Here is a 21,945-nt window from a genome sequence, read left to right as displayed (position 1 = left end):
GGTGTTCAAAGTTTCAATAAAACAGAAGCAACAAAATTGAAACTTTGCCTTATCTGGAAGCTGGTCCCTGCTTAGCTCTTCTGTAGGTGTGCACCACGCACGTATCTAGCTTTTGGCCGACAGGGTAACTTACTTTTACTCTGGCGTGGGAAGGCGGATATTGGAAATCTGGCTGCTCCATCATGCTGAGAAAACTGACTTGAAATTGACTGGGTTGATTTCAATTTTTAATTTATTTGTCATTCCGTGGGCCAGTTGCTTCCACCCCGATCGCGATGGCGGCGAAAGTGGATATGAAAGTAGTTCTCCTAGGGAAGGAGTTTGGTGGAAAAACCAGTCTTGTGGAGCGATTCCTTCACGAGCGCTTCGCTGGCGGTGCGCCGTACCAAAATGTAAGTCCTGTTTCCTGCTCAATCAGAGTGAAGGTGGCCGGTTGAGCTTTCTTATGAACGTAGCGCTAGCTGAGTATTGATGATTCCCTGCCTTTCCTTGCAGACGATCGGTGCTGCGTTCGGTGCCAAGAAGGTGACTGTCAATGGTGAAACTATCACGCTTGGCATTTGGGTATGATGCTTCTTGAAATGTGATTTGTTATGGATGACGTGATTGCATTTTGTCATCTAACGCGTACAACGTACACTTACATGTGTGGAGCGTCGGTACAGTATTCACTAGCAGCCAAACCCCTAAGAAACCCTCAATCTTTGGGCAACTACATGTCATGATTATAATGTAACATCATGTCTTCCATAAAGTAATCAATTATTTTGACAGGTGGGGGAGTGGAGAAGTTGAACGTTCACGTATGGATTGCATGCCATTTGTACACGCACACCATGCACACACGTACACAGCGATACTACCCAGGCGCGTGCGCCGGTGCCCTTCAAGGGGGGGGGGGGTCAAAAAATGAAGCAAAATCCTGCATTTTGAGCGAAAAAAGGGGGGGGGTTCCAGGCACCCAGGAACCATACGGGGCACGCGCCTGCTACCCAATGCCAAGTCCAGTCATCTAGACTACAGGATGTACTGAATGGCTGCAGTAGAGTCACATGCCAAAGAACATCTAGCCTGACTTTGTGATACCATAGCATGCACATGTATGTAATAATGTATGTAACAATGCGTACATATGATCCAGTACGAATTGTTTCTGGGAACGTGCTAGGAGAACGTAGCCAGATTGCTGAAAAATAAGAACGCCCCTGGCTAACTCCTTGGAAACGACGTTCTTGGACACGAGACTCTACTGTATAATGCTGCACCGTGCCACGTGTACTCGGTGGTGGGACTGCACAGTGTTGGTATGTTGGTCGAGCAGTAGTCGATGCAGCATCCTGGAGTACCACATACAAAGTTACTTGAGTCCGTTCTATCGATTTGCTACAAGTGCAAGGTGTTGTACCGTAGTATCAAGAGTACATACCCCCCAGAGTGTGCAACGCCTGATCCAGCTCTGCATAGGGTCTTGGTCGAGCGTAAGCGGATCTTCTGATGTCATGCGTACACTCCACACCAGCGCGAGGCAGGGTACTTTTTTTTATCCAAGAGTACCCGCTACTCCCCGGGTTCCCCTCAGATGTGTACGGTATTATGACGCAAAGATCCGACCACGCTCGACCAAGACCGTATGCAGAGCTAGATCAGGCGTTGCACACTCGGGGGGTTAAGTACTCTTGCTAGTATGCATGATTACAGGGTACAGTCACACATCTGTGTGAACTTTGCTCATCCGAACGTGTCGATCAAGCGAGCCACTGGCTCAAGAAGAGCTGGACGCTGTCCACTGAAAATGTCGAACTGTGCGTCGCTATTCGCATGTTTCCCGAATACCAATGCAACTGCGCGTATGTTACAGTGCAGATTTCGTGCGCTACTTACTACGGTGTAGTGTACTTCTCAAGGCTCCGCTGTAGTACGTTGCTGATGGTGTTCCATCCTGGGCAGTGGCAAAGTACATCAGGAAGGGCAAGACTATGGCGATAGCCAAACTTATCTCAAGTCCAGTCAGTCCTCGGCCTCAGGGGGTTGGATACCCAACATGCAACCGTACACGAGTACCCTCCCGCCTTATCTAACGCCCACCTAGTACCTATGCGCTCAGATCTCTTTACTGCACACCACGATGTTCTTTATAAGGTGTATACCTGACCTGTTGAGCCTATTTAAGGGCTTGACCTCTGTTCCAATCATACGTCTACCATCAAGAGTACATAACCCCCCAGAGTGTGCAACGCCTGATCCAGCTCTGCATAGGGTCTTGGTCGAGCGTAATCGGATCTTTGCGTCATTATACCGTACACATCTGAGGGGAACCCGGGGAGTCGTGGGTACTCTCGGATCAAAAACAACGGTGCCCTGCCTCGAGACCGGCCTTGCGCTGGTGTGGAGTGTACGCATGACATCAGAAGATCCGATTCCGCTCGACCAAGACCCTATGCAGAGCTGGATCGGCGTTGCACACTCTGTGGGGGGGGGGGGGGGGGGGGGTACCAGTGACCAGTGATTTGAACATGTGTGAAGTGGCAACACAAAAACCATGCTTTTAAAATATAGTTTTGCCGGTACTGGCATGTGCTGGATGCCCAACTTTAAGGTCAGGATTGTACCGAAAATGGGCTTCCTTTCGAGCCATGCTTGTTTGAATGTTGCTGAACACTGGACAGTACAGTATACAATCAGTCATGTAGTTGTAAAGACTAGAAAGAGTGGAATGTACTACATCAGGTATCTAGCCAGGTCAAAATAGTAGGGGGGTGGGCATGGGAAACAGTTACCCTATATCCCATTTTTCCACTGTCCAATATTGTCTTGCCACGCCAAATGCAACGTACATGGGGCGAATCCCTGACTTCACCCCAGACAAATGTGCCTTTATGAACCATCTATGCATGAAAAACACGAAAATCGGAAAATGAGTAGGGGGGCGGCAATTTTTCACAGGGGGGCGCGCAAACAGAGTAGGGGGCCGCTGCGCCCCCCCCCCCCCCCCCCCCCCTACCCCTTTGGCTAGAACCCTGTACATGTAGTACTTTTCCAAGCACTCGCAGACTCCACTGCAGCCATTTACACATTTATAGAGTACCTCAACTCAAACACTCAAAAGCGGTCTCTTTGCTGCATACGTCACTTGAAAGTTGAAATGTTCACCAAATTGCTGGGCATGGCCCGCATGGCTGGGCATGGCCCATCTTCTGTTTTCACCCTGATGACGGGCCATGCCCAGCAATTTGGTGAACAGTTTAAATGACGTATGCAGCAAAGAAAAGAGACCGTATTTTGAGTGCTTGAGTTGAGGTACCCTAGTCCTACAATTACGCTTATCTATTGGTTGAAGTATGTTGTGATGATAACAGATCTTTACACCTGCATTCACGGTAGAGACGCATATGCATGTGCTGATAGTCGCTTGCATCAAAGCCCATCATTTTCAATCTGCTGCTGCCCCTCGACAAGCTTATTTCCTGACTTAAAGGCTTGCTGTCTTGTCTTAGGACACGGCTGGGTCGGAGCGCTATGAAGCCATGAGTCGCATCTATTACCGCGGTGCCAAGGCAGCTGTATTATGCATCGGTGAGGCATGGCTACTACTTGCTAGATTGTGTCGGTGTGGACATGTACCTGCACTGCTGTGATAGAACTGGCTCACCAGCAATCGTGGATTTGCCGTTGGTATGCGGTGTTCTGTGCAGTTTTACGTCTAGGGGTATTCTGTGGTGCATGTTGCCTGTACTAGTGTGCGCCTCTGGCCTCGCATATATCCTGTGGTTGCTAGTGCCCCTGCTGTCCTTCGCATATATCCTGTGGTTGCTAGTGCCCCTGCTGTCCTTCGCATAGTGTTGATGTGATAGCTACATGCAGCCTGGTACGCATACACTGAAGTGTCGCTGAAGCCGAGACCTCAGGTCGGCGGAGATGCTCCAGTTTCACCAACACAGTTGCGTCTGCAACCACCTCTATCATGCAGTATTCTGTTCTCGAGGTTCGTGATTTCTCGTAAAAAAAAACGTGTCTGTGCATCCCCGCTGACTTGCACTAGCATAATACAAGGTGCAAACAAAAGTGGAAAACCAATATAGTTTGAATAGTACATGTCGTGCACTCGTTTGCTTGTGACATCTGCTTCTGCTATAGATCTGACAGATGAGACTAGCTTCAAGCGTGCACGCTTCTGGGTCAACGAGCTGAAGACCAACGAAGAGGTACAGTACTCAGTAGGTACATTTAAACCTGGCTATCCATGTCAGTGGGGTTGTCCGTACTTAAACTGGGCCTGAGCAGCGTTGACTAATGTTTCCTAGCAGCAGTACAGGACATGATATACATATTTGGGTAAACAGATTTGTGTACTGCTAATGTTCCCATTGCCCTGCTCAAGTCATTGGCACCGTGTACTGGATGCCACTCAGTCTCTCGTGGTTCTTGTATGCTTCTGGCTCTGCGGGCGTGTGTGTGTGTGTGTGTGTGTGTGTGTGTGTGTGTGTGTGTGTGTGTGTGTGTCACGCACTGTGCATGCATTGTACACTGTACTTATTTGCTTCAGGAGTGCAAGTTATTCATAGCAGGCACAAAGCAGGATGTCGTCATACAGGACAAGAAGGCTCGCAAAGTAGACGGTGCCGACCTACAGGACTTCGCTGATGGTGCGTCTACTACTTCAAAGTATTCTCTATGCATGTTCTTCTGTACTGTTGCAATATCTTTTGCTTCTTTCTATCTTATTTAGAGTAAATGAGCCGTCAGATGCGAAAACCGACCTTATAGGAAACACTGCACAGTGCAGAAAAATGCACTGGAAAGTTGGCGAGTTTACGCACTGGTGGGCCTGGACAACCAAGCTACAAACCTTCGTATTTCAGTCAAATATCGGTCTTTCGGGACAATCCAAGTATGTAAATCGAAGAGAAAACTCCAAGGAATCCAATGCAGCAAGCGCGATCGCGGCACGATACTGCGTTCCCCAGCTACGAAGCCTGCAAGATACGTCACGGCACTTTGCATTTCTACGTACAAATCAAACGATCCAGACCAGGGGTTTCCCCCTTTTGAAGCGACCTACGATCTCGGCAACAGGCTCAGACGTCTTGGAAGCTCTCAGTGCATCTTCAGGAAAAAATTGGGTGTCCTGGGGTAATGGAGATGGAAATGGCGAGCGATTTTGGTGTGACGGAGCAAGTCCAGCGCTGAAGCGATGTCTGCAGCTTGTTGCGCTGGTGCTGTGCTTTATTTGCTATCGGATTTGGGCCCAACGGGTTGCTCGTCGCCAGAGCTCTCCAGAAAGCCCAAGTTTGTGGAAATCGGTCAAAGGAAACAGGAAATATTATCCAAAGTAGGTGAAACAATTGTTGGTATTGCACTCAAAATTGAGATGCAATTTGTAACGGTCTCCTATTGAAGAGGCTATAACTTTACTTCCCTTGGTCCAAATCAACTCTAGTTTTTTGCATACGACTCCTGATGCTCCTGGCTTTCAGATAGTACCACTAACACAAATTAACCCTTTATTACCGGCCTGCAGACTTTCGATCATATATGATCGAAAGTCTGCAGGCCAGTAATATCTTCGTAACTCCATCATTTCTTGTGCAAATTCAGCAATCGAAAGGTCTATTTGGTAGCGGAAACTCCAAGCTATCCAATGCAACAATCGCCGAAGAGTTACGATGTCGGACGCCAGAGATATCGCGCGCCGTATTTTCACCTCGGCAAATTAAAAAAATTGATCGATCACTTCGCCATTATTGGGGAAAATCCCTTTTCGTGTGCTCTTTGAGCGACTAAGCACATAATAATGACGTAGTCGGCTGAAGTTTGAATCGCCTCAAACAAATTTGAGCGTTCTACGATGAAGGAGAGTGGAATGGCGTTGATGGGACGAATTTGCTTGCATATCAGGCTTGGAGACGATTTTGCTGTGTTACCGCGCCTGATTTGTGGCGACTGGATAATGGAGCTTGGTACCCTGGCGTTGCTCTCGCCAAGAGCTTTCCAACGAGCCCTAGATTGTGAAAATCAAGTGAAGGAGACCAAAGTTATGACCTGGTGAAGTTGGAAATTGTGCTGAAATTCGTAATTCTGGTGCATGCTGTGCAAGTAATCCGGTAATAAAGGGTTAATATGAATTTTTTTCCCATAAGGTCGGTTTTCGCATCTGACGGCTCAAATAGCCTCCATATTGAATTATATGAGTATGCTGAGCATTTCAACCAGAGCAGGCAAGCTTTTGTCTTGGTTGGTTAACCCAACTCCCAACTCCACCCTAATGATTGTGAGTTTTTCTGTTTTCTTTGCTCATTCCGATACGCTTCGTTTGTGTTTGCAGAGTCTGGGGCTCGGTTATTTGAGACCTCCGCCAAGACTGGCCATAATGTGGGTGAGTTACGCTGTAGAGGCCTAACATTCGGGTCTTGTTTTGAGACTATTTGTTTTAGGTGCTTTGGGTGTGCTGGGCTTGTTCTAGCGTTATTACAGTCTCAATGATCGAGCAACATTGCTCTTCTCTTTCTCTCTCTCTCGTACTCTCAATCCCCCTTCTCCCACATTCCATTATATTTGTCATTGGTTTCTTCCGAATCTGGTGGACATTGCTGAGAAAGGCAGGTATCTATAGGTGTGTGGATGTACATGTTTGTGTTTGTGCCAGTATTCATTTTCTTGCTGCTTTCAACTGTGTTTGTGTGCAGAGGAGCTCTTTCAAGAGGTGGCTTCTGCATGCGTATCCGCAAGAGGGCAGGCCACATTTAGTAAGTACATGCAGTACGGTTTGGTTGGGTGTAACCAAGTTCATTTCAACCCCTGGTTGGGTGTAACCAAGTTCATTTCAACCCCTGGTTTCAGTGCAAGCCCATGCTTTCCTGTGTGTACATGTATATACAGTATAGCAAGAGTAGTGCTGGAAAAGCGTGGAACGCTTTGCTTGCATTTCTGCCGCCATGCACCAACACTTGGTCTCGTGCTTGTGTGCTGGCCAGGCTTGATTGGAAAATCAAAGCACACATGTCATACTTTGATGGCACTATCAAAGGCCCCTGAGCCAGTATCGGAGCAAGTACACCAATGCACTGATTACCATACCTAGGCCCGGCTAGGCAAAATCTGATTGCTCATACCCACCATGAGCCATGGCATTATTGACACTTCAAATACGAGAGTACAAACGCCTTATGCCAAACTTAGCGCTCACTCATCATGCTGTCTGTTGCCATCTGACCTCCGCTGCCCAGATCCGAATGGGAACACCGTAGCATTGGACTCGAGTGGGGGAAAGTCATCTGGTTGTTGCTGAGCCGCTAAGTTGCTGTTGTTGCTTGCCTTGTTTTGAAGGTGGCTGGCTGCAACCTTTCTCATGCGCGTGTCCTGTTCGCATCGACTCCGTTCTGTACATTAGCTGATGTAAATATTTTGATTGTACATTTGTTTTCCCTTTCCTCCTCCTCCTCCTCCTCCTCCCCTGGTATTCTCCGGCAGGACATGCGTGTCCGCATGCATCTCTTTTTTTTGTTTAGGTCCTGGTATACGTTGTTTCTCACGTTCCTACTCGCTGTATATAGCGTCCCTTTCCCCTGTTATTTTTTCATGTCTGCTGTTCTCTGTCCTTGTAAAAAAAACTATCCCCAATGATTATGGACCATGACTTTGTCTTTGTCTTTGGATTGAGAAAGCAGTGCATTCGTTTATGATATTTTTTTAACACTCTTCAGATTTTAACCCTTTTATCAACCAATTTTTGCTGCTCTTCCTATATTATCTGATAACCTCTTTCCACGGTATTGTGTCGATTTTTACTTGTGCAGTATTTTTTTAACACTGGGCCTATTGTTTCTTATCTACTTATTTTGAATAACTACCAACCCCCCCTGATGTATACCTTGTTTGCGAATATACCGACTACCAAACCAAGAGTACCGAACCGCAGGTGATGTTCATGTCGTGCTGTTTGGACATTCCGCCTGTCCTTGTTACTCTTGTAGTGGCTTCAGTTCCGTCGCTTTCATGAAACATAGCGATGGACTATAACCAATACACGCGCACGCTACGTGTGAGGGCATGCAGCTGCGCAAGGCTTTCGGGTTTGCCAGCATTTGTTGTATCAAGCTCTCTTGCAGCTTTTTTGTAATTTGTATGGTACGACGGCATCCCCTCATGCAAACACAGGCCGTGGCTGAAGCACTTGACTATTGAATATTGTAGTGCAGAGTTTGAATACCGGGATGCAGCGCTTAGGCCATATTAGGGCCGATTTCCACTACGGTACCGTGAGTGCCGTGCCGACGATCTGGTTGGGTCACGTGTACCCATGGTATGTGCTTGAAGCTGAGATTGATTTACACCTGCGCAGTGCGCACAGTCTTTCTGTGCATTCTGTGATTTCCGTCGGCAGGCCGGATCACCATTTTTATCAATTTCTGACTCCGGTCTGGAGGGAAAATAGCGGGGGCCGGGGAGATGGCTGGAGAAAGCTCAAAAATCAACCAATTGAAAAGCCAAGAAATTAGAAAAAAACTTCGTACCACAAATACAAAAGAAAGAAAAACTTACGGTATAATAATTATTATACTTCAAAAAGAGGACCAAAAGTTTACAAGTTATCCGTTTTGTCCAACACTCGTACTTGATAACTTGTAAACTTTTGGTCCTCTTTTTGAATTTGAATTCTTGGCTCTCCATCCGAGTTTAATATACAAAAGAGAAAGACCAAGGAACTACATGTACGTATACAGTAATTATAGTTTGACTTCCTGTCAGGGAGTAGTAAAATACCTACCACCGTAAAGTACTGTTGATCCGCCCCCTGTCGATTTTCTACTTGTGAAGCGACTTCGGCATATACAACGAAATACGATGTTGAACAGACGCATGCACTGATGTGCATCAATATGTGCCAATCCAGGTTGAAAATGTGCACAATTCAGCACATCGAGTCTGATCCTCCACGTTGTTGTACATCGTACTGCACTTGACAGCCTTGATCTAATTCCCGCCCCTGCCGAAAACCCAGCTGGGAAGCGACATGGCGTGGGGGGGGGGGGGGGTCAACGGTACTCAACGCATTCGGCCCCTCGGAATACCACGGCATTCCGTTTCCACCCTCGGCACACGAATGGCCAAGCTTGCAAGGCGCGGCACCAGTCACGGAACGCACTCCCGCCAAAAACTGCTCCCCGCGTGAGCAAATCACCATGGGTACTCACGGCATGGCACTCACGGTATCGTAGTGGAAATCGGCCCTTACCACCCCCCAACCCAGGCCAACATCCATAAATGACCGTAGCAATAGAAGGGGAACACAGGCCTATTCTCTGTTTAGGTCAGCATAATCATGGAGAACTTGTCATACCGTTACGCGTAGTTTTCAGTGCAAAATCACCACAATTACCACTATAAAAGGTGATACCGGGAAGATCGTGTGCACTTTTCACCTTTGGTACGACAAGCAGCACTGCGACTGCACACAGAACATACCTTGGTGATACGGTAACATGAACATGTGAACCAGTGCAAGATGCAACAAAAAAAAAAAAAAAAAACTTTGTGGACGATTTTCCCGGAGCTGCATACTCTGGTTTATGTACTCTTGGTAGCAATTGATAACGGTTACACAGGGGAAAACCCAGTAAGACTGATAGCAATTCCACACGGAAGAACAGAAGAGCCCACATGGCAACACACACACACACACACACAGAAAGACTCAGAGTGACATTAACTGCAGTTCAGTAAACACACAGTAAATAGAAAACACACCAAGAACATGTTCATATACAGCAGTAGCAAAAGAGTGAGATGTCAGTTTCCACAAACAATGCAAAACGCAGAAGATCCGGCCCGCTACTTTGCCCAGCAAATAGCCTGCATAAAGGAAAGGGAGAGTCAATGGGATTCGATTCAAGCAACTAATCTGAAAATACACAGCAGGGCCATCCATGACACAGCCCGGTATCATGGCAGCGGTATGCAGAACGGCACGCGCAGCAGCCTATATTCTGGCTGTAAAAGTAGACAAAGAAAAAAGATCAACCTAGAACTAAAAAAAAACAGAAGCGATCGCATGCGCATCAAATTCACACCTCATGTACATTATGTTCAAAATCATAGAAACAACGAAGCATACCTTGCACATGATGCTCCGGCAGTGAGGTTGCAAGGAGCAAAAAAAGACAAAGACATTCGATAAGATCTGTACAGATTAATAAAAACTTTGTACACATCAAGAACGCAGAGAACTATTAATTTTATCAAAGAAAGTTTTATGCAGCACTAATACAAAGAAGATTCTTTTTCTAAACAGAAGGTACGTATACGCAAGCAGGCACTGAGCCAGGGTGCCTAGCAGCTCACAAAAAGGTAACGGATATCAACAAGATCAAGGTCAAAAGATCGATAGTAAGGTGACAGCACTAAATGGGCCGCGTTCGTCACCTATTCTTGAGCTGCTGCATAACCCATTCCAGTCCCTGATAAAGTCCCTCACCGCTAAGTGCACAGCACGCCTGTATGTGCCAACTGTGGTCCTTGATCGAGGTCAAGTTGAGCTGCTGCGAAATCTCTGCAGCGGACATGGAGCCTTTCACGTCCTGCTTGTTGGCAAAGACCAGCAGCAGTGCTTTGGACAGATCCTCCTGATGTAGCATGGAGAACAGCTCATCTTTACACACAGACAGACGCTCGCGATCCGTACTGTCCACGACCAATATTAAACACTCTGTGTTGGCGTAATACGTTGCCCATGTGGAGCGCAGTGACTCCTGCCCACCTATGTCCCACATCACAAAATGCATGTTTTTCCACTTGATCTCCTCGACATTACTTCCAATCGTAGGTGATGTGTGCACAACCTCGTTCATGACAAACTGATACAGAATGGTTGTTTTGCCAGCATTGTCCAAGCCAACAATGATCACTTTGCGTTCCGTGGTGCCAAAGAGGCCGAGCAACCTTGACATCAAATAGCCCATGCTACAGCTCTGCGCCAACTTGGCAAATGCAGCAAGGTGACTCGATCAGGCTATAGACCGTTCCTGTTGAAACATTCCTGCAATTGCTGCTCTCAGCAAGCCACTCGCCAGCCACTGCACTGCTAACAGCTCGATCGCACAACGAAGGAGATGCAATCAGAAGGCGTCCGTCGTGACAGGATCCATACACCGTCAGAAGAAATGATCCAATCTTTGCATGACCTCGTAACAGACAAAGAATATTCTTCTTCAACACTGAAAGTGGAGAGTGATTGGGACTCATGTGAGTGTACGTATGTGTAGTGCAACAGTGCCAGTGGAACATTTTCCTGAAGCAAACTCAACATAAAAAGCAGTTCGTCTCTTTTTCTCTCTCTTTTCACCCCAAGGAAATGACGTCGCAGATGGTGACGTCATCAATTCTCCACTCCCGCGGCATCCCAGTTCCCCACCCAAATCTTTGAAATGAAGCATCGAAAACAGAACACAATACAAAATTACAAGACCTGAAAGTAAAAACGTCCGTGCAAGTGCTCTTCGATTAGAGGAGGTATGGCGGAGAAAATCGACGATTCCATTTCCCTGCCAGTAGTATTCAATACTGCATGCAGGCTTCACACCGAGCTCGAGGAGTACCAGGGTTCCTCAGCCGAAGAAAAATACCAGGTGAGCTCGAAATTGCTGCAAATTATTATTTTGATTGAGAACAGTCAGCCTTATTTTAGTGTGCATCTGCTCTCAGCAAAATGTCCAGAACATCATTGATGGTTTTGAGCGAGCAACGCGTTTGGTCAACTCGTTGGGATTATTCAGCAGGAACGAACAATTGGAAGACGTGTCCACACCAAGCATGAAGTAAGTGCGAAAAGGCAGAGTAAAAAAAAACAACTTATCCAACACTGATAACTTTGAACCACTACACACACTGACTAAAGTAAGGCCATGTGTGATGGTTGATTATTTGGTAGAAACGAAAACAAGTTCATTAGTTCAGCTTCAGCCTTGGTATACATCCTGACCTCGCCGGTATTAGTGCCCACCAGAGAATGTGTCATTGGTGTCGTCTTCTCGGCCGCAATCGGTAGAAAACTACGTCTTAAGTATGTATAAAGCAGAGTCGCTGTTGTCTTGCAAAGTTGCTCAACCTACGGAGAGAAACCTGCCACACAAGTTCTAATTGGCTGGAAACTTTGTTCCGTTGGGAATTTCATGGCAATAGGGCCAATCATCAGACAATATTGGATGCTGATTAGGGTGGGGTGGAAGGGGGGATTGGCGTGATTATGACTATCACCATAACAGTTTCTAGCAAACCTCTCCCTTGTATTTCTAAGCACCCTAATCAGCATTCACTATGTTGTCTTCTGATGATTGGCCTTACTGGAGTGTAACAACAGAACAAGGTCGCCCGCCATTGTGTGAGTGCTTGTGTGAGTGCTTGTGTGGCTTTAGTACATGCATGTACAGTACTTTATAAGAAAGAAAAAGGACCAAGGAACTACAAGCTACGCTATAATGTCCACTAACACCACGAGTTACTAAACAATCAGCTCATGCGACAACATTGCACGACACTGACCGGCGATACTGACGTTCCATACAACTAACTGGCTAACTTATGTTATTTCTATAACTTAGAACCTTCCAAGTTGGAAGGCTGTTGGAGTGCGTATCCAAGATGTTCTAGAGCTGTTAACCAGTTAGTTGTGGAACGTCCGTATCGTCGGTCAGTGTCGTGCAATGTTATCGCATGAGCTGATTGTTTAGTAACTCGTGGTGTTAGTGGACATTATAGCGTAGCTTGTAGTTCCTTGGTCCTTTTTCTTTCTTATAAATAATCTTTGGCTCTCCATCCGAGTCCATTCATGTACAGTACTGGCCAAAGAAATCCAACCTCATGAATAAAATAGCGCCGGGCGCTACGCAGCCCTAGCACTACACACACTGGTCTGTGCACTCGAGTACGGCGCTACTTTATTCATGAGGTTGGATTTTTCGGTGGCCAGCACTGTACATGTACGGTGTTAGTACAGTATACCTGGTGGTACCCATGGCTGACCATTCAGTGACCAACATAATTATGACTCAAGCAGGCTCTCAGCTCCTCTGCGGCCGCTCTGTACTTTCTCTTATTAGAAGAGGCAGCACTGTTGGACACGGCGTTCCATGATAGAGTGGAGCAGACGTAGCTGGGTGCGACAGCATCTATGGTGTGGTTGTCGAAATATGCCACCTGTTCTGCCTGCCAGACTCCACACACCAGCCAATCTGCCTGCAGTGTGGGACGGTTGTTTCCACCCTGCACTGGCACCATCACTGGCTCGACAGCCACACCGCCCCAGGCAACATCTGCCAGCCGGGCATCGAAGTCGCAGACATCGCTGTGCCCGTGCTTGATCAGCCCACCCTTCATGCAGTCGGGGCCATGTTGCAAGGAGAAATCAACTCCACAGACATCGCAATGCGATAGGAGGGCATTCGGCTCCTGGCCATGCCGAATCGCCAACTGGTTGCAGAACTGGACCACCGATATATCATAGCCTTCCTGCCTCAGAGGGAGCACAGTGTGCCAGCTTGTACATAATTTGTACATAGTTTGTGCACAGTCTGTACGCTATGGCACACAGTTTGTATGTACCTCATCGTTATGCGCCCGATAGGTTCATGTGCTGTTTTGTTTGTAAGAATTGCACTTTGTATATAATACTGTTTTGTTCGCTGCTATTGCTGGTCCTGTTGCTTTTGTGTTTGCTTGAACTTGAAGGTATCTGATGTGTCCAGCGTATCTGATGGATGCTACGTTAAAGGTTTCTGGAATCGACAAGCGCTTGGAGAACGTCAGAACTGCCAAAGTAAGCAGAGTAATAGGCACACGCGTGAATGCACGTGCACACACACACACACACACACACACACACACACACACACACACACGCTTGCACATTCACGCGTGCACATTCATGCGCACGAGCAGAGGATGCAGGCTACTCATAGATACATGACGTAATACAATCATTGTATTGCATCATGTATCTATGTGGTCAGCAGTGATTAGGCACAGTGTCGCTGTACTTGCACAAGCCACCCAGTCCCTCCTCTTACCACTCTGTCTACGATCATGTTTGTCTTTTTACTTGTACTTTACGTGCACTGTGTATTTGTGTGTGTGTGTGTGTGTGTATTTGTGTGTGTGTGTGTGTGTGTGTGTGTGTGTGTGTGTGTGTGTGTGTGTGTTTGCATGGTGTGTGTGCATGTGTGTGTGTGCGTGTGTACGTCTGTGTGTGTTCAGGTATATGCACAGGACTTTCTCACACGATGCAAGGATTACGGTATCACAACTGAAGTATGTCTACGTGTGGTTGGCAGTGACTGAATATGTGGATATTTTTAAGATAAACAGGACACATTGTATGTTCCAGAATTGTTTTCTTACATGACCTACACGTGCCTTCACTAATTCACCGCTTCAGAGCTTGTGCTTTCCTTTCACACAGCGACCCCTTTCCAACACTGTATTGGCTTCCACGCTCTCCGTGTACAATGTACTCCTTGTTATCCTTCTGCTGCTGTATTGTGACTGTTGTCTGGGGTATTACCTGCACGGGTGTATGCTGGTCACCCCCACCCTCTGTGCTTGCCAAATGTCACATTCCAGTTTGTGTTTGTAATTTGTGTACATGTTTAGGTTTGAGCTCGGGGTTCAGTTCAGGCCTACTTGCTAGAAATGAAATATGGCTTATGCCCTGGTAGAAAATACCGTATTTGTTCTTGACTCTGCATGTACATCTGCCACTCACCCCCCCCCCCTCCATTTTTGGTCAGCACTGATTCCTGATCTCAGTTGTGCATGCACTTTCGCTTCGCATGATTTCAGAGCCTGGACAGGGATGGTAGCATGGAGCTGTCAGCTGTTGCATCGTCTGGCCAGCCGTCTTCAAACTCATCTACGGCAGCAGCGCGCATGGAGGCAATGGCCGCACAGCGACGTGCAGTCCTCGAGCAGCATCGGCAAAAGAAGCTACTGCAGGAGCGCGTCCAGGAACTCGCCAAGCGCATCAGTGAGGACGGTGACTCTGTGGATGATGAGCTAGAGGTAACTACTAACTTGTACTAACTAGGGTCCAGCTTGCTTGCTACTCCCATGCTTGCTACTCCCATGCTTGCACTCCGCTTCTCCTGAACATCATTATTATGTACTGAAGTACTTTGTATTATAAGGAGAAAACCCCACACTAGGAGTTCGTTTTCGTCGTTTTCGTTCCATAATTACATGTAGGGCTAATTTTAATATGCTTGAGTAGGGCTGATTCGTCTAGCCTTTGAATGTGTGTCATGAACTGTGGACAAGCGTTTCAACCGGATGTACTGCCTTTCTTTTGGAGTTTGAAATAATTCCATGGCTAGAAATGTTCGGCTTGTACAGTATGAAGTTTAAGTATAAACCTTTCTAGGAACTTCACTACTTCAAACTAGTGTTACATAAACAATTGGCCAAGAAATTGCTGTTGTACTAGAGTGCACAGTACCTTTTGATGATCAGGATGGGCAGTAAGTTCAGCTGTAAGGGGGATGGGAGTGTATTCTTTTAAAATATGTTAGTCGTGTGCCACTGTGTCACTGTGTGTTGGGATGAGCCTCCTCTATGATAAATACAGCTTTGCTGTTGCTGGTACAAGTAGGAGCTACTGATGAACAGTTCCGGTGTTGATGTTGTTCAGCTGTTATGTGTGCGCGTGGTTGTTGGGTTCAGCGTGACTACAGCAAAACCCTCATGCGCTACTGGATAAACAGAGTCAATGTTGACCTTCGGACAGTTGATCGTAAGTCTGACCAAGTATGCAAGTTAGCTGTGGGCTAATGCTCTGTCCGAAAACAGAATTACCGTAACGTCGCGGATAAAAGCCGGGCTTATAAGCACATAAGCCGCTTTCTGCATCAGGCTTCAATGCAAACCAGGCTTGTATGCAAACCATGCTTATATGCACCACTGATATTTTTGCCAGGCTTGTATGCACATCGGCCGATCCGGGCTTGCATAGAAGCCAGGCTTATACGCGCGACACGCGTAGATCTACAACTGACTACCAGTATGGCGGCAGTTTTACTATGCACTGTATATAGCGCATGCACTCTTGACCTACCCGGTCCGCGCTTGCATAGAAGCCAGGCTTCTACGCGCGACAGGCTTATATGCATTTGACCCGTTTGATTTTCAGGCTTCTATCCGCGATGTGCTTGTATGCAAACCCGGCTTTTATCCACGACTTTACGGTATGTGGATGTGCTGATGGCATTAGATCAATTTGCACTTACACAGAGGCTGTAATCATAAGTGATAGAGAGACTTTGACTCTTTGTTTCTCTCACTCGCTCACTCTGACTCTGACTCTCTCTTTCTCTCTCTCTCTCTCTCTCTCTCTCTCTCTCTCTCTCTCTCTCTCTCTCTCTCTCTCTCTCTCTCTCTCTCTCTCTCTCTCTCTCTCTCTCTCTTTCTCACTCTCACTCTCCCTCACTCACTTGTTTTGACTCACTCTCTGCTTATGTCTTCGCATATCCTGTGCTGTGTACTACAGAGGAACTTGAAATTCTGGCTCATCGTGAAAAGATGATGCAACAGCAGGGTGGCAATGGTGCAGCAGCAGCAGCTGCTGCTGCAAAATCTGCACCACCAGCTGAACGCCGGGTATGTAAAGTGTCAACTGCATCAACTTGGTATTGTTACACCTTTTTTTGTTTCCATAGCTGGCTAACATCCCCTTCCTTATATTGGCTGGTCCCATTGTGCGGTGAATGAGATAATTACATGTATATAAAATTGTAGTACCGGTATTACACACAAACAGCTGTCGAGACCAAGCATTGTTTTCTTGAATTTCTTCCCATCTGCACCCTAGAACTTCTGTTTGCAGCTCACACGTCACTGCATTAGTTCTTGTGAGCGGTAGCTCTACACTATGTGCATGGATTTGTGTGTGTATATGGATGGGGTCATGTGACCTCTTCTCATGGCCCTAATTCGAATTCTATTCTGAATACCCGAGAGACTGCAGTTTGGTTTTACTATGTGCAGCTAGCTGTATTTTGGCCCATTTTTAGGCGATTGCTGATAATTATAGTCCTGCCACCACCTCCACATTATTATTCTTCCTTGCCGGTGTCCTTCCCATCCGCGCCACTGCCCGGGGTGGGTAGTGACCGTGCAGTTCGAGATCTAACATGTGTTGCGTGGGTACAGTTCGAGATCTAACATGTGTTGCGTGGGTACAGTTCGAGATCTAATATGTGTTGCGTGGGTACAGTTTGAGATCTAATATGTGTTGCGTGGGTACAGTGCGAGATCTAACATGTGTTGCGTGGGTACAGTTCGAGATCTAATATGTGTTGCGTGGGTGCAGTTTGAGATCTAACATGTGTTGCGTGGGTACAGTTTGAGATCTTATATGTGTTGCGTGGGTACAGTGCAAGATCTAAAATGTGTTGCGTGGGTACAGTTCGAGATCTAACATGTGTTGCGTGGGTACAGTGCGAGATCTAATATGTGTTGCGTGGGTACAGTTTGAGATCTAATATGTGTTGCGTGGGTACAGTTTGAGATCTAATATGTGTTGCGTGGGTACAGTGCGAGATCTAATATGTGTTGCGTGGGTGCAGTGCGAGGTATTAATATTATGATTGTGTTGCATGCTGTTTCCATGCCTTTATATACCTTTTTCATCTTCTTTTGCAGCCATTCAAGCCGGTCGTCATCACGCGAGACAAGATCAAGGTTTGTGCATTGTAATTGATAGCTGCTTCAGCTCCTACTCTTGCAACTGGCCTACACGTGCTGTCTGTGTTGATTCGTTTGCAAGGACACGCTAAGTGTGTTGGTAGTACATGTGGTACGTGTTCCTGCGGTGCGGCAGCACGCACTGTTTACCGTTTGCCATCGTTACAGCACTGCACAGTACACACAATGCAACGCGCTGTGTTCACGGATGGCAGTGCTGCATACTAGTTGCATGTATTATTTACAGCGGTAAAAGGCAGCAGGGGTCATCTCAACTCATCGGAGAGCAGGACTGAGTGGCGCTCCCATCCTCTCCCTGTTCACTTTGTGTAGGCATATGCAAGTAGAAGATTTTTCATTTTTTCTGGGCGTGTGTATGTATGTGTGTGCGCGCGCGCGCGCGCGTGTATGTGTGTGTGTGTGCGTGCGTGTGTGTGTGCCTGCATGTGTGCATGGTATTGTTCTCTTCAGGCTGGTGTTTTTGGAGCCGGTTACCCCAGTCTCCCCACTATGACCATGGAGGAGTTCTATCAGAAGGAGTGTGAGCCTATCGTCAGAGAATATGAGTAAGGAATTACCATATTTCCGGTGTGTTAACGGCACAATACCACTTATCACGACGCGTGCGACATCCCTCTGCACTAGTAGTACTATGCACGTGCACTGTGGCTTATACACCAAATGTCAACAAAAATACGAATTTTTGACCAGAAGGGCGGGGGTCTAAGTCTTTGACTTACATTTAGACTCCAGAAAATATGTTATGCCCTTTCATATTCTAAGGTGTGTGTGTGTGTGTGTGTGTGTGTGTGTGTGTGTGTGTGTGTGTGTGTGTGTGTGTGTGTGTGTATTTTGAGGTGGAGGAAAAGTGAATGATTTCCTTTTTTTGCGAAGTAGTCAGTGCTAACTAACTCTACTAAGTACCGGTGACTGTTGGGTGTTGTGAAGTAGTCAGAAAAGAGGTAACTTCCGGTCCTGTCCTGTAAATTGTGCATGCACTTGTTGCTGAGTTTCTGTAGCAATGGAGCCACTGGCCTAACATTTATTGCTCTGCTCTGTGTATATGTGTGTGAGTGTGCGTGTGTGTGCGTGCATGTCCCCATGTGCGTGCATGTGTGGGGTGTGTGTGTGTGTGTGTGTGTGTGTGTGTGTGTGTGTGTGTGTGTGTGTGTGTGTGTGTGTGTGTGCATGTGCGTGCGTGCGTGCATGTGTATGTATGTGCATGTATGTTACAGTGATAAGAAAGAGGTGGAGCGTATCCAGGCGGATCGTATCAAACGTGGCCTGGAAGAGGACCCAGCGGAGGCACCGGAGCATGACAGCGGTGACGATCACGATGACGAGGAGAAGCTTCGTCGGCAGCGTGCCAAAGACGACTGGAAAGACGGTGAGTAACACAACCGGGTGGGGCTACAGTTGCGCTCACTGAAATCCGACTCAACGTGCAAAGCTGGCGCCCTCAGCTTCCACGGCCCTTGACGCCCTGGAAGTAGAATGAATGCAGGGACGTACACATGTACGCATACAATGATGTAATCGGAACTGGTCCAGGGCATCAGCTTTGCACTTTGGGTCGGATTTCAGTGGGCGCAACTGTAGATAGTAGATACAGACGCTTTTTTTCTTTTCTTTAAAAAAATACTGGTAAGCAGTGCTGATCTACTCACCTCCCATTGCTTTTGGAGCTGCATCTGCGCCTTGATTCTTGCAGGGTGGTGGCGTTCCTACGGATGCGGAAAACTCTGCCTCTAGCTGAGTCCGATGCGAACTGTGAAATTAAAAAAAAGCATTCTTCAAAGAAGAGGGGACCTCCTGATTTTCATTATTTGTGTGAAATGAACGTGCTGTAAGGGGCCATCCGTAATTATCGATCTTTTTCACGAAACGAAAAAGTTTAGTTATGACCCACCCCCACCCACCCCCCCCCCCCCCCCTGAAACGAAAAAATTAATTGACTTGAGACTTTGTGCAGAAAATGATCTTGATTGGCTGTTACAACACAGCGAGGCCACATTTCGTGTGATTGTGCAAGTAAGTTATGCTTTCTTGGAAGTACTACTTCTTGACCATGGAAACATTTATTTTCACCTACCACACACATACGCTGCTAAATAATTGGCACCTCTACGTCTAAACACGGGAATTGTACACTTGCAAATCGTCAGAGTTCCCACATTGACATGATGCTGCCAAAACAAGTCGACTTCGGAGCGGAAACAAACGCCATAGCTATCACAGACTTCAGTGGTCGTGCCTTGCTCGCAAATGAGAGCAGCATCGGCCCAGAATCGCTGCCGGAAAGCTCCGTAAGGTCGCACGCAAGTCGCGCTGCGCTGCCGTCAATCAGGTACGTAGAAAGTCGATGGCCTAAATTTCCGTCTCTGGAAGACTGTCGACACGGGGATCACTCTCCATGGCTTCCCACCATAAGCACGATCAGATTCTTCCAGGTACATTACGACGACATCGTCTTCAGCGGCTGGCGCTCCCCATATTTGCGTGAGAATTTACTTGGCGGGCGCCCCGCTCCGTAATTTGAAATTCTCTTGCATCGGCGGCTGGAACGAAGTATTTATCTATCTGTCGTCGTCCCAGAGTGAATGACCATGATGACTGCTAGGTCCTCGTCGGAGAAGTCATTCGAGGACGAAAGGAACTCACTGCACGGAGTACAGAGTGGTATCAGTGCATCCATGCAGCACTTGCTTGGCCGCGCGATGTAGAGTCTAATACTAATAGTAATACTGTCGATCTACTTCGATGTACACAATGTATGCACGCATCAATGCATGCAGTGATCGTTGATTTTCCGCTTTCGATGTTTTTTCAAAACGAAACCGGTCGCTACCCACCCACCCATAAACGAAACTTTTTCGTTTCGTGAAAAAGATCGATAATTACGGATGGCCCCTAAATCAACAAATTTTCGCGGCATATTTATTTTCAACTAGTTTTGGCTTGACACTTCGAGGCCTAAAAGTAGTTGTGTTTACAGTAGGGAGGTTTAGTCCCACGTAATCCCTGGGTGGTACTTTACGTGTGTGTACCACGTGATACTCAGTGACCCACGTAATCCGTGGGTACTTTACGTGTGTGTACCACGTGATACTCAGTGACCCACGTAATCCCTGGGTGGTACTTTACGTGTGTGTACCACGTGATACTCAGTGACCCACGTACAGACGTTTTCTGATTCACGACATACCGTGTATGGAGGCTCACCCACGTTCTGGCAAATCAGAATGGAGCACATTGTGCGAGCTGTGAGGGTGCTCAGCTGAAGAAGTTTCCGAAGCACGAAATCAAAATATTCGATGAGCTTCTTAGGCCCGGGTAGCTTCGTCTTTGACCAGGTTTGGGCCTTTCGCTTCATGCTTTTGTTTGTTCCGTGTGACTAAACACAACATTGCAACGTGGGTGCCCTTCATCCACTTTACGTGTATCACCCACGTACGCGTTTCCGTTACGTGGGAACTAAACCTCCCTAGTACTTCAAAGTATGACAGTTGTGAAAACTCCAAACGAAACAGGTACTTGTATGCCACCGTATGTTACGGCAGTCAAGCGCTCGCTTTGTGTGAGTTTTCCTGACCGTATGACTGAACCTTTCCAATAAGGTTTACTGTTGCTGCTGTTCAATCTCTGCTGCTGTGTAGACCACCGCCGTGGTTATGGGAATCGTCACAATCGAAGCTAATGCCCGAGGTCCACACGAGCGCTCGCCATCCATGTGTGCGCCACTTCCGCACAGTTGTTCTGCTTTGAACGACACCAGCCCATGCATGCACACGCTTGCGTGTGTGTGTGTGTCGTGCAGCACATTCAACCTTGCCATTGCTGTCCACCGCCGCTATATCTGGAATACTTGAGCAAATCATTGATTCAGGATGCTTGCCAACCGTTGCCCTTGTGTGCTGCTTCTACTGCCTACCACACCTTGTAATACTAATAGTCAGGACGTCATACAGAGCTTTTTTGGTTGCTCGCACAGAATAAGTCCTTTCCATGGAGAGTTGTAGAAATACACTTTGTAAGGGGTTCGTCACCTTCATTATAGGAAATTACTTTTGTGTTTGTGTAGCTTTCTCATCTTTTTCCAATTTATCAAAAATGATTCTAAAAATTAATCTGATTCCGGCTAGATCACACGTGACCTTCCATACAAACAACACTTCAAAATAATTAAAATAGAAGAAATTACATGGAAACGAGTTATGAAGC

General features: G+C 46.9%; 3 protein-coding genes across 3 annotated transcripts; 2 read left to right on the top strand and 1 right to left on the bottom strand.

The window, feature by feature from the left end:
- On the top strand, positions 1-7,899 carry LOC135804971 (ras-related protein Rab-24-like). Its single transcript, XM_065318951.1, has 8 exons — positions 1-392; positions 496-564; positions 3,495-3,573; positions 4,135-4,202; positions 4,544-4,643; positions 6,323-6,373; positions 6,684-6,743; positions 7,224-7,899. The coding sequence occupies exons 1-8, from the start codon at positions 276-278 to the stop codon at positions 7,283-7,285; spliced, it is 606 nt and encodes a 201-aa protein (XP_065175023.1). The 5' UTR covers positions 1-275; the 3' UTR covers positions 7,286-7,899.
- A 1,798-nt stretch (positions 7,900-9,697) lies between these two features.
- LOC135804969 (ADP-ribosylation factor-like protein 5A) lies at positions 9,698-11,294 on the bottom strand. The gene has a single exon (XM_065318950.1). It carries the CDS (start codon positions 10,953-10,955, stop codon positions 10,416-10,418), a length of 540 nt encoding a protein of 179 aa, XP_065175022.1. The 5' UTR covers positions 10,956-11,294; the 3' UTR covers positions 9,698-10,415.
- A 159-nt stretch (positions 11,295-11,453) lies between these two features.
- On the top strand, positions 11,454-21,935 carry LOC135804968 (immunoglobulin-binding protein 1-like). The gene is made up of 11 exons (XM_065318949.1): positions 11,454-11,621; positions 11,698-11,810; positions 13,720-13,807; positions 14,245-14,298; positions 14,830-15,048; positions 15,706-15,775; positions 16,529-16,638; positions 17,683-17,721; positions 18,196-18,290; positions 18,960-19,111; positions 21,381-21,935. The coding sequence occupies exons 1-11, from the start codon at positions 11,508-11,510 to the stop codon at positions 21,419-21,421; spliced, it is 1,095 nt and encodes a 364-aa protein (XP_065175021.1). The 5' UTR covers positions 11,454-11,507; the 3' UTR covers positions 21,422-21,935.
- The last annotated feature ends 10 nt before the right edge of the window (positions 21,936-21,945 follow it).

This window comes from Sycon ciliatum, chromosome 1, assembly GCF_964019385.1.
Source record: "Sycon ciliatum chromosome 1, ocSycCili1.1, whole genome shotgun sequence".
Classification (NCBI taxonomy): domain Eukaryota; kingdom Metazoa; phylum Porifera; class Calcarea; order Leucosolenida; family Sycettidae; genus Sycon; species Sycon ciliatum.
Note: the sequence above shows the minus strand (reverse complement) of the source record. Positions and strands in the feature narration are given on the sequence as shown.

Coding starts and splice junctions, on each gene's coding strand:
- LOC135804969 (XM_065318950.1), bottom strand. CDS start 10,955: ATGGGCTATTTGATGTCAAGGTTGCTCGGCCTCTTTGGCACCACGGAA.
- LOC135804971 (XM_065318951.1), top strand. CDS start 276: ATGGCGGCGAAAGTGGATATGAAAGTAGTTCTCCTAGGGAAGGAGTTT. Junction 393..495: donor GCGGTGCGCCGTACCAAAAT/GTAAGTCCTGTT, acceptor CTTTCCTTGCAG/ACGATCGGTGCTGCGTTCGG. Junction 4,203..4,543: donor AGCTGAAGACCAACGAAGAG/GTACAGTACTCA, acceptor TATTTGCTTCAG/GAGTGCAAGTTATTCATAGC.
- LOC135804968 (XM_065318949.1), top strand. CDS start 11,508: ATGGCGGAGAAAATCGACGATTCCATTTCCCTGCCAGTAGTATTCAAT. Junction 11,811..13,719: donor GTGTCCACACCAAGCATGAA/GTAAGTGCGAAA, acceptor TTGAACTTGAAG/GTATCTGATGTGTCCAGCGT. Junction 18,291..18,959: donor CCTATCGTCAGAGAATATGA/GTAAGGAATTAC, acceptor TGTATGTTACAG/TGATAAGAAAGAGGTGGAGC.